Raw genomic sequence first — 12,893 nt, 5'->3', positions numbered from 1 at the left:
CATCAGAACCACTATACACTACTGCTGAACAAAATTTTAGTTTGTGAAACAAAGATGTTTTTATACTGGAATTTAGAAAACACCAGAGACGGATATGTTTATTATATTATAAAATGAGTTGACTCATTTTAAACTTAAAACACAGCAAAATGAACTATCATCCACCCAACCTAGTTTGCTATTTTGCAAAACAATTCCCAGGCTGGGATCTTATATCTAAAATATTTCATTCCTGAATGCATTGTAATAATCCTTTCAAATTACCTTTTAATAATTAAATATTTACCAGAGCCCTGGTAACATCTGCTGTAATGTTAGGGTTTCTTTTTTATTATGCTATATAAAGATTCAATAAAATTAAGTTAAAATATTTAAATGGCCCAATCTATGGCATTATCACTAGATATGTAAGCGTATGATGACAGGTTGACTTTATTACATATTTAAACCAAGCTTCCATTTTCAGAATTATCAAGACAGTTTGACTGAAGCTGATGAATGACAGCCACAACTTAACAGAAGTACTAACACAGAGCCACTATTGCAGAAGTCAATAAAAACAAATGTGTACACAAAAAGTCCAGTAAAAATGAAAATCATTGACATCGCTATGTTCTTTCCATTACAAATGCTAAATTTAGACAACTCTTTCTTAAAGTAATTGAAGTGAAATGGTAATAAGTTAATGGATGTTGAACTATTTAAATATGTGCAACTATGCATTATATTGTTTTCTAAATCACCTGGGATACAGTTTATCCCCTAGATGTAACAATTAAGATTATTATTAGGAAAGCATACTACTGCAAAACTAATTAAGAGATTTGAGCTGTTTAAACCATAAACTTCACATCTCAAGGAAAACCACACAATGAAAACAACATAGAAAAGGAGATTCTGCTAACATTCTTGTCAGGTAGGCCACAGGATGCAATTTGAAGACAAGAACCTGCAATTAAGTAGGAGCCTAGCATGGTACCAAACATGCTCTTGCGTACTAATCTGATAAACACCAGTAGAAATTACCTCCTAGCGGAACAAAAAACAAAAAAAAAACAGACTGACAGTCTATACATTTCATTTTCCAAGGAAGAAAAAGAAGGTACAAATGTGTAAAGGTAAAAGTCAATAATTCAAACTTTCAAATGAGGATATTGCTGTTTTCATGTCTAGTGCAAGACTGTTCCCACTTTTTGTTATGCAAAGTAAATGGAGCAAGGTAAATGAACGTATGCCTGCTCTTCGCGATGCCAGTGCCTCAGTTCTTTGATCTCAGAATATAAACTAAGTTTGGAATCCTTAGTAAAATTTTCAGTATAAAAGCAACAATTGCGGGAATATGAAAGAAGCCAATTAGCCCATTAAAACTCTAATGTATCTTTTTTTTTAAGTGATTACAAGTTTAGTTGATAAAAGGACTAGTGTTGATGTAATCTACTTAGACTTCTGTAAGGCATTTGATTTGATACCAGAAGACGTTTTCATTAAAAAACTGGAATGATACAAAATTAACTTGAGACACATTAAATGGATTAAAAATTGGCTAACTCCCAAGTTTCAAAATGTAATTGTTAACAGGGAATCATCATCAAGTAGATGTGTTTCTAGTCAGGTTCTGCACGAATCAGTTCTTGGCTTTATAGTATTTAACATGTTTATCAATTACCTGAAAGAAAACAAAATCATGACTGGTAAACTTTGCAAATGACACAAAAATTGAAGAAGGGGTAAATAACAAAGACAGATCACTAATACTGAGTGATCTGGGCACAAGCAAACAATATACATTTTAATATGACCAAATGTAAGGTTATACATTCAGGAACAAAGCACACAGATCATACTTACAGGATGGGGGATTCTATCCTGGGAAGCAGTGACTCTGAAAAAGACTTGGGGGTTATTGTGGAAAGTCAGCTTAACATGTGCTCCCAATGTGATGCAATGGCCAAAAGGGCTAATGCAATCCTTGGATGTATAAATGGGAATATAAAGGAGGAACAGGACGATTATATTACTTCTATATTTGGCAGTGGTGTAATTGCTGATGTAATAAATGTGTCCAGTTCTGGTGTGCATTGTAATAAATGGGCCTACAAATTTACCCCAACTGTGAGCTAACTGTAAAAAGTGAGTAAAAGGCCTTGCCCCCTGCATGTGGCGCCCCAACCCCTCTCTCCCCATAAAAGGAAAAGCCCTGAGGGCCCCCCATGACCGGAGGAGCCCTGGCCCACCCACCCCAGCCACCCCCCCAGACCCACAGCACGCCCCCGAGACCCAGTGCCGGGCTGAGCCACCAGCCCCGCGAGTGCCAGGCCAAACTGTCGGCCCCCCTGAGCACTGGGCCAGGCGCTGAGCCAGGCCGGGCTGAGCCAGCAGCTCCCTGAGCTCTGGGCCAGCCCGCCTGCCCCCCCTTCCACCCCAATCCCCCCCCCTCACCCCCCCCCGGCCAGAATCGGCCAGCCAAGAGCCGATGGCAGCCTCCCAGAGCACCAGCTCCTCCCGGCCCTGAAGGCCCCACCGAGCTGCCGGCCCCAGCAGCGCCCGACTGAGCCGCCTCACTCCGCCAGCCGCTGGCTCTTCGTGTCGCTCCTCACTCCCCCGTCCCGAGGAGGAGAGCCACGGGGAGCAGCAGGGACCTTGGGGGCAGGGGGTGGAGTAGAGGAGGCAGCGGAGGTCTCGGGAAAGGGGGGGGGGGGCAACCGTGGCCCAGTTGTCTGGCAGCGGGAGCACGAGGGAAGGCACAGCCTTCCCTGGCCTATTATACCTGATGCCCGTGCTGTCACCTCCATCTCCAGCTGAATACCACTGGGGATGTGAGACTGCCTCCCCTCATCCCTACCCCCATGTCTCCTTTACCTTCCCCATCTTATTTCTTTTTCCTGTCCTTCTCTTTTTTCTTTCTGTCCAATAAGAGTCTGGCTTAGCTGGGCAAGACTGTATATTTGCAACACTGCTGTTAGCCTGTGACCAGAAAGAGGCAACTACAAGCAGCCTGATTCAGGTATAAGTTTGTTAAGTCTCGGAGTGGCTGATAAGACCATGTGCTGTGCCTGTTTCTCCAGCAGTAAGGAAGAGAGAGCCAACATCAGAGATTGCATTTTTTATCTTTGCTGTTGTTTTCTCTCCTCGTGTGTGTATGTGCTTGTCTTCTAGGAAACGGGAGCAAACTTTAACAGCAGCAGCAATGACAGCTCCAACCCATCTCCACTAACTTCTCTTTTCCCCGCAAAGAAAAATTATTACCATTTTTAATACCATTTAAGAAAATGTCAAAACAAAGGTTTTTTCCTTTGCAAAAAAAAAAAAAAAAAAAAAAGGCCTTACTCAATATGTTATATTTCAAATGCTATAACCATTTTCCTTCTTATCTTTAATAAAAAGTTTAAAAAGACTTTTAATGGGGAGTTTGCCATGGTACTAAGCAGGCTGAGGTCTCTGTATACCAAATCTTGTTTAAAAACATTTAATATTGGACTGGGTTATATTAACATCTTTGGGCCCCTATATGCTATCTAAATTGTTACAACATGTCCACAATTCAGGAAGGTTGTTGATAAATTGGACAGGTTCAGAGAAATGCCGTGAGAATAACTAAGGGATTGGAAAACATGCCCTGTATAGTCAGATTCAAGGAACTTTATCTATTTAGCAGAAAGTTAAGGAGTGACTTGACCATAGTCTGTAAGTACATATGTGGGAAACAGAAATTTGATAAGGGGCCCTTCAATTTAGCAGACAAAAGGTACAACAAGATCCAATGGCTAGAAGTTGAAGCTAGACAAAATTCAAACAGGAAATAAGGCTCACATTTTTAACAACGAGAGTAATTAACCATTGAAACAACTTACCAGGGGCTGTAATAGATTCTCCGTCACTAGCAATTTTTAAATCAAGATTGGATTTTTTCCCTAAAATATCTGCTCTACTTCAAACAGGAATTAATTCAGGGAAGTTCTGTTACCAGTGTTATGCGGGAGGTAAGACTAAATTATCACAATGGTCCCTTCTGGCTTTATAATCTATGAATCAGTGAACAAATTTGACCCCAATTTCCTCCAGGAGAGCATTGAATTGTGTTTGTATCAAAGAGCAGATTCCTCCTCACTCCCCTTTCCTATTTCCCATCCAAAAGAGTGCAAGTTTATCTTTACTATGGCCTCCAGCCTCCCTCTCCATCCTACAAACATCACAGCCCAGACTCTTCTTCAATCTTAGCTACTGGCCATGGTCCAAATGAAGTTGTCAGGTTTTTCTGATAGCCAAACCGTGGTGCTTCAGAAACAGGTAGGGTGGATTTTAGTGAGTAAAAGGTTACTGTTTTATCTAGAAAAGGCATGGGGATCAAGAATGCAAAATACTATAAATGAAAAATAAACATTTATGCAAAATTGAGGTTCCACAGTGAAAGTCACAAAGGCTCCAATTTAGGAAAGTATCCCTTTTTAGGAAGGGCACTTAAGCATGTTCTTAACTGTATGTATATGCTTAAGTCTCACTGAAGTCCATTTCTCTTTCAAGGTTTGTCTACACTGCATCAGGAGGTGTGACTGCAGAATCTCCAGACTTACCCAAACTAGCAATCTAGTTAGATCGCGCAACAGCAGCAGTGAAGCCATGGCAGCACTAGCCGGGGCATGCATCAGTCCTGCTCACCAAGGACCCTGGTACATACTTCTGCAGTCACCACCCATGCTGCTGCAGCTTTATAGCTATTGTTACTCTAGGAAGATCAAAGCCTGCTCGGTTATGTCTACATGAGAAGCAATCACACCTATGATATCCTCTTCGTCACAATCTGCTTCTCAGGCTGCTCTTAGGGCAGCACAACTACATGAAACTCCTTGCTCAGGGCAGATATTCAAGTGACGATTTAGCCTCATGCCCGTTAAATTTCATTTTAAATTTTCAGTTATACATACCAGTGCAGGACAGCAAAAAGTTTTTAATATCCAGTTAGTCATATTCATAAAGGCATCTACAGATTTTTCTTTGCTTTTGGGATGTGACTTTGGACAAGAAAGTGATTTTCAGCTGTAGGTTGGTATGTATATTTTTGCATGTATCTATGTGGATGGATGTGTGAAAATAATTGATTTGTGCACGTGTAGCTACAAAGGTGCACCCCGTGCAAACATGCACCCAATTAGGAGCTGAAAATCAGACTCTTGGTTTTCAAATCCACACGTTAATGAGTGTTGCACGTGTGTGTATTAACAGGAGAATAGATTTTCACAGAACAGAAATGTTAAAGAAGGGAGAATTACAGTAAAGTACTTAAACCAGATGCCAATTGCCTGAGAAACTGTAAGTTTCCAAAGCAAAGACAGCTTAGCCATACAGAAAAATATTTCTCTCGATAACTTTTGGTTCCATCCTCTACCAAGTGCCACTTTCCAGTTACTTTCCTCTCAAATGAAGGTTTGCACTGTTCCCTCCTTTTTCCTCACTCCTACTCTGTACTATATGCATCTAGTAATTTAATAGCTGTGTATCGCTTCAACCCTTTGTGCTCTACCCCAAAGTTTGGTCTTCTGCTACAACATTTAAGGCCCTCATCCAAAGTCCACTGAAGTCAACCGGAGTCTTTCCATTGAATTTCCACACTTTTTCCAATACTTCTCAAATTTACTTTGAGTGTTGACTAAAGTTACCACTTCCTGGTAGAAACAAACTAGCTAGTTACATATGAAAAGTATTTCTGACCAGCAACATATTTGACCAACATTCTACAAAATGAAGTTTGATTCCCAAATATTTTTGCTTCATAACAAAAATCCAAATGGCCCATGAACAGGTGGAGAAAAGTTGGACACATGAGCGGAAACAATGCAGCAAGTAAACTGGTGACTCAGGTAGCAGAACACCTGTACTAAAAATAAGATTTTCATAATCCTTTTCTAAACGAGGATTCCATGATGAAATAATGGACAAAACATTCTAATCCTTTATGATGTTTTTATATGAATACACCTTCTTTGGCCACCATATGAATTCATCTGAATACATTGTCAAGTTTCCCTTATTCTGAAGAAAATGACAATTAAGAGCACCGTACAAATTTTATTGCAGGTGAAGTAACATGGCTTTTCTTTGATAATGCACAAACATCCCTTTAAAATATCTAAATAAGACTTCAATGAAAGAAAACTCCCAATAGCCAAAATTTATATTGACTTGTTGTATTACACACCACACATGAATACACTGAAATAGGGTGGAAAGAAAACAAACTCCGGGGCTTTGAAATGCTGTAAATATACTCCATTGTTTTGCTTGAATAAATTTACTGTGGCATATCAGTCATCTTATATCAGGAATTTTATCAGCAACCTCATGACTATATGAAAGGCCTCTTACTAGACATGATAAACTCCATATGCTTGTGTTATCTTTACATTAGCCTACCTGTGATTGTATGCAGCAGGAGATAAAGCTCTTCAGAGTGGATTTGCAAGTGAAAAGCTTGTAAAAATTAAGTCATTATTCCGATCCATATCCTTTGGCTTTAACACAATTTAAGAACGTGTTATCTAATCAATGCAGCTAAGATACTGGTTAACAGCTGAATTAATACAGTTATTTTCTACAAAGTCGAATAATCTTTCCACCCTGAGTTACATTGCCATTTAAATTAATTAAAATCCTCTCTGCTTGAAAGACATTGTCTGTATCTCAAAAGGAAGCCCCATCCCAGTAAATATCACAGCTCTGCATTCTCGCACAGCAGGATTATCATCATGACTTTTCACTTGTGGAAGAACGTGAAGACTAATCTATCCATTGAATCAATGTTTTTTTTCTCCAGTCTAACCAACTGACAATTTTAAGCCTAATGACCTAGTAAGAGGAATAAGAAATTGGTCTATTATCTTTGCTTATTCTGAATTCAAAAAGGATCTGTTACAACTGGAGACCATGCTAAGATGTGAAGTTGACATTAGAAAAGAAAAAGAACAAAGGCTAGTCCTATCAATATATTTGTAAAATACCTCCAAAATAATAAAGTGATGCCAGAATTTACGACAATGTAATAATATCTTCTGCTACCTGCGTTCCCTAGAAACAAATAAAGATGGGAATGCTGAACAGGCTCAACTGAGACATTAACACACTGGCAGGAAAAAAACTGAAATTTTAAATATCAATTTAAAAAGGCAAATGAATGAGCATTAGTTGCTTTAAAACTGCTATGTCAGCTCCCCTGCGAATGCCAATAATGGCAAATTAAATGACAGATTCTTACCAGCTGCTGAAGAATTCATATTTTTGCATAACTATTCTTAACATTGATCCTTTAAGTTTTTACAATAATGACAAAGCCCATACACTCACCTGGATTTCGGTTACCGTGATGTAAATTCTATTGAATTGTGGTTGTTATCCCTGTGTTCCTAATGGGCCTGGTTCTGATTTACTCTAACACCCGTTTACACCACTCTGGAACTAGAAAGGGACCATAAAGGTGTGTAACTTTAAACAAGGCTGACTTTAAGTCCACTTTACACTGAGAAAGCAGTGGACGGCCCTTAGTATAAAAGAGAAGCAGTTCCAACAGGTCTTTGAGCCAAACATCTACACCATAATTAAATAGCCCCCTAGCCCAAGCTCTGCAAGCCCAAGTCAGCTGGCACCAGCCAGCCAAAGGGTTTTTAATTGCAGTGTAGACATGCCCCGAATGTTTCATCAGCCTGCATAAAGTGTAATGTTTTCACTATTGGGAAATATTGTAGCTGATTGACTAGTTGATTGATTTAGCTAGAGGGGTGCAAACCCCTTCTGTGGACACTCAGGATATAAAGTGATTTGTATTGATTTAGGAATATAAGGCACTCAAACCAATTTAAGAGCATCCACACAAAGGATCAAAACAATCTAACCAGATCAGTTTCTAAACTGATTCAGTTAAATTGCTACAACTTGTGTGTATATAAGGCCTTATTTAAAACTGGAGGGCTGCTGCTCAGAAAACTTTTACCCCGAGGCAATTAATTCAGTCCCCATAAGGGAGGCATTACACATTTGTCATAGTTAGAGGGCTAGCTGCACCTCTGATATCTTCTCTAGCCTCTGACTGTATCCCCCCTCTCCCCAGGTCTCAGATTTCATGCCTTCACTTCTCTCAAGGTGGAATCCTGTGATTCTCCCACTCTTAAACCGGTACCCTGCGTATTTACTGCACTTATCCCAATAGGTCTGACTAGGTTCAACACCTGCAGTTCTTCCTGTCAGGGGCTTGTGACCAGTGGTTAACACAGGGATGCAAAACAGCCTTCTTAAATCAAAGTACTGTTTAATCTTAACAGTTGGAAACAGCATAAGATACGAGAAATAGGATTTTAAAATAAACAGCCAGCCTATATGCATATCTGTCTTACTTAAAGCGCCCCCACCCTGTGATGGAAGGCCTAAGAAAGCTTTGCTTCTTTAGACATGCAAACAGGTATCTGCTTGTGTCAATCGGTTCCCTGCAAACAGCACCCAAACAAATGCCTGGCTTCTGGACAGAGACTTTTTAGCTGCCTGTAGCTCTTTTGGACTGTTTGTTCCCAGCGTTGGCAAACAAGCTTTGTAACTTGGCTGTTGTCAATGAGTATATTCCTCACAGGTAAGAGTTCAGGCATTGTCTCTTAGCCCCACTGAAGTGTTTACCAGGAGGTGTTTCATCTGGAACTACTGTTTCTGTTTCCAGTTTGTTTCCCCAACAACCTGCTATTAAACTAAACCAACATATATATACACTAAACATTCCAATATAGCCATATAGTATAGAATATATACAATATATATAGAATATAGCCATATAGTAACTACCCCAATTAGCAGGCTGTATATTCATAACTCATTACAGAGCTGCTCCACATCCTTTACCACATTAATTCCAACTGACTTTCAAAAGAGCACTAGCTTTTATGTTTAAAAAGTGTATAAATGGACTGCAGTAAAATATTAGCCAAGATTAGGGACACAACCTCATTCTCCAGGTGTCCCTAAACCTCCATCTGCCAGAAGGTGGGACAGGATGACAGGGGATGGAACATTTGAAATTGCCTGGGTCTGTTCATACTCTCTAAAACATCTGGCACTGGCCACTGTCAGAGACACAGGGCTAGATGGACCATTGTTCTGACCCAGTATGGCTGATCTTATGCTCTTAGAACACAGTATGACTCTACAAATTAAAAGTCAAACTCAAAAGCCTTTTTTCCCTACTAAGAACTCTTAGCACTCAGCAGCCATCCTGGAACCAAAAAATATCTCTCACCACAAGCTGCCAGCTACTGGATCCTTTAGAAATTCTCATTCTCCAAAAACTTTGATAACCCAGTAATTCCCTATTCAATTTGACAAGGAGGCAGGGACAAAAAAAAATTTAAATGCTCCAGCTGACCACACAAAGCTTTAAATAAATGCATGAGTGTAATGATAGACATTGGCATTTTAAATGTCTTAAGTAAGGGATAAACTAATACACCTTGAGATAATGCTTAGCTAATCACGGTGCAACAACCTTGCCATGAGTGGATGAACTGCTAATTAGACCAAAGGAAATAAAACTGCCAGTAGGATAAAAAGATAAAGAGAAATAATCAGTGATTACAGTTTTATTGTCAAGGAAAATAGCATCAAGCAGAGCTCAAAATAAAGTGCAGCCTTATAAGTAAATACCAGCATTCATTAAATTAGTGCATTCAAGTAAATACAATCCAGGGACAAACACTTACTTCTCTGAAGCACACCATGAAAATGAATGGGAGGAGGAGAAAGCAGCCATTCTCCACTACCACTGCCTGCTGCAGTACAACAACCATTAAGATCACGTGAATTATTTTGTTGAATTATTTAAAAATTTCAGAGCCAGTCTTGAAATAGCCATTTATCTCAAACTTGGGATGAGCTAGACTACTTCGTTTTCTTTAAACCTTATTTAGTCTGCTTAAAATGTAAGCTGTTATCAAATGTAATTAGTCAGATTTCACATCTTTAATTTTTTGAACTTCACATCAACTTACATTCTGCTGCTTGGAATAATCTTGTGGCCATCTCTAAACCAAGTCACTTGTGGTCTGGGATAGCTGATGATGTACAGGAATTCTAGAACTGCAGCTTGTCCTTGTGACACTGTTTTTCTCTGGTCTGTGTCCATGAAATTTCCCATATCTGAAGAGAAAAGTTATATTCAAAGTTCTGGAAGTTTTGTCTCTTTTTTTTTTAAAGGCATCAGAGTCAATGGCATTGCCATAACTAAGCAAAAAGATATGACTATAGTGTTGATTAATGAAGATTTCAGGTGCGTGGTAAGGCACAAGGGAAAACAGAGTACCTCCAGAGCACACAAGCATTGCTGCACGATTTAATGTGTCCTATTGTAATAACTGACTTTTTTTTTAAACCAGAAAGTGTCATTTTTAATGTACAAATAATTTTGCAATATATTCTTACACTGGATAAAATAGTTCGTAATGTAAATGCAAAAGTAGTGTAAATGTTTTATGACGTCTTTAGCACAGTTTTCTTGCTCCCAAGTGTTTCTGGTCATGATATTCCTTCAGTCTATTGTTACACCCACAGGCATAGCTGTATCATGGTCTAGTCACACCAGTAGGCAATCAGATTCACACTGATGGACCATTGTGTGCCCACTTGATATAACTGCAGGATCAAGGCCATGATTATCTGCGATATTTCATTAGCTGTGGGTTCTTCATTAGCTGTGGCCTCCTTCCATGACCGAACACCCCATCTATGTATTTCTACTATGGGTCCTCCCACAAGTGCACTCATCTAGCTTACAGTTTTATAGGCAAGGACCAAGGAGTTGGAAGTCCATTAAAAAAACACTGCATTTTTTCTTCCTGTTTTTGTTTTGTCTTTTGAGCTTTGTCACTGAGCTGCAGGTTTCTACTCTTCTGCCATCTAAAAACCAGTATGCATTTCATTTTTCTTTAAATTAATAAATTGGTTTCCCCACTGAATTCCCATATCCCAAAGGCCAACGGGGTCGGTATTCAAGTTATCTGTAGCAGAAAGGGATGCCAACGGGTCGGTATTCAAGTTATCTGTAGCAGAAAGGGATGCAGGGAGGGTAGAAGAGCACGAACCTGCAGCCCTGTCTAAGGATGGAAGTAAGAGACTAAAAACAAACAAAAGCAGGAAGAAAAAACATGGTATTTTTAAAAGGATTTTAATCATCTTTTGTGATTTTCAAGCTACTTATTCAGACATAATCAGCACTCTTGCTTCATGTATTTTTGTTTATAACTAATCAGATCGCCTACTTGAAAAGAAGTTTTGAATCACGTAGGTAATTCTAATTAATCTCACTGTCATGTGACTAGTCTAGCCTTCTGAATTCAGGCATTTTAAGCCCAAAAAGAACTGGTCAGCATTTTTTTTGTAAACATCTTTTTCCATTCATTTATATCTCAACTAATTTTTATGAGCATAAATTGAAAAAAATTGGAGGACTTTTATACTGTAAAAGTGACAACAGTAAAACACTACAAAGTTTAAGGTGCTGTCTTGCGTGCACATTGCTTAAAACAATTTAGATTTGAAAATTAAAGTTTTGCAAATGATTAGTCATAAGATAGCAGCAGTCACTACTAGGTACAGAAATCCAGTCCCTTGGGTATTAAACACATTTTTTTTAAACTTCTATGATATTTTAAGTTATTTTACTCTGTAGGAACAGATCTTAACCTTGGGTGCTGAGTTTCCAGATTTGTGTTGATTTACAGTAATTCAGACTCTTGTTACCAAAATTGGCCTTTTGGCATTTAATATTATTAAATATAATGGTGACAGATTAATACTACAATAGAATTCAATTTTAATGATCGTATTTTACAGAGATAATTCAACAATGGATCAAAGTGATTTTTCAAAAGCTATTTTATACTGTCGCTGACATATTTGTCCCTCATGTATACTAATCAGGGGACATTCAGTTGTGAAGACCAAATGAGAAATAATTTCTGTAATTTTTATTGTTTGTTTTCGAAGGTAGGAAAGAATTTCTTACCTTTCTTGGGTACCATTTGATTATAGGTGTAGAACATCACATCTTGCGGGATTGCTATTAGAGACAATTCTAACCAGACTAAAATGAGCAGGACTCATTCTGTCCTTCTGAGATGGAAGTTGTGCTTCTAAGGATATGTCTGATTCGGGAATTCACTGGTTTTTGTGAAATTGCATTTATTGATCATTTGGGTATAACCATCAGAATAGAGACGCTCAAATTTATCCTTACAACACAATTCTAGTTGTGCTATTATAGTTCATGCTTTATCTCCTCTACTCCTGTCTTCTCTCTCTTTTTTTTTTTTATTGGAAAACAATTTTATAGCACTTTTATGTTCTGAAAAATCACTATGCCACTGCAACATGCTCTTGGGAAATCCCAATTCCATGCTCAGTCCACAAGTCATAATCTCAGTTTTGCTATTGACTTGCTGTATGACCTTGGGCAAGTCGCTTAAACCCTCTGTGTCAATCTCCATATCTGTAAAACTGAGATAATAAGAATGCTTATTGGAGACTGATGTTTTAAGGGATAAATTACTTGAACTTTGTAAAACATTGCATAAGTGCAACTTATTATTCTCATTACCACTTTTCATTTTAAAGTACAGGAAAGAAAATCCTATGCATTTTCCCTTATGACACAGTTATTCAGTCTAATCACTTACTTGAAAATGGTTATGACTAATAAAGAATTCAACTCATCTACTTAATCTTACTTCCATTTATCAAGCATTATCCATTTTATTATTGCTGATCTTCCAGTTATGTACCCTGAGGAACAGTATCCTATGCATCAGACAGCTAACATGCAGTGTTACAAACAAAAGGTATTTTACTTATAGATTTTGAAATATTTACTTCAA

The 12,893-nt window shown here is 38.4% G+C and overlaps 1 protein-coding gene across 1 annotated transcript in view; it reads right to left on the bottom strand.

Moving 5' to 3' along the window:
- SDK1 (sidekick cell adhesion molecule 1) overlaps nucleotides 1–12,893 on the bottom strand; it is a 660,854-nt gene that overhangs the window by 395,647 nt on the left and 252,314 nt on the right. Inside the window, exon 4 of the mRNA XM_054042917.1 lies at nucleotides 10,014–10,161. Within this exon, the coding sequence (XP_053898892.1) occupies nucleotides 10,014–10,161 (148 nt within the window). The remainder of the gene's footprint in view (nucleotides 1–10,013; nucleotides 10,162–12,893) is intronic.

The sequence above is a fragment of the Malaclemys terrapin genome, chromosome 10 (assembly GCF_027887155.1).
Source record: "Malaclemys terrapin pileata isolate rMalTer1 chromosome 10, rMalTer1.hap1, whole genome shotgun sequence".
Classification (NCBI taxonomy): Eukaryota; Metazoa; Chordata; order Testudines; family Emydidae; genus Malaclemys; species Malaclemys terrapin.
Note: the sequence above shows the minus strand (reverse complement) of the source record. Positions and strands in the feature narration are given on the sequence as shown.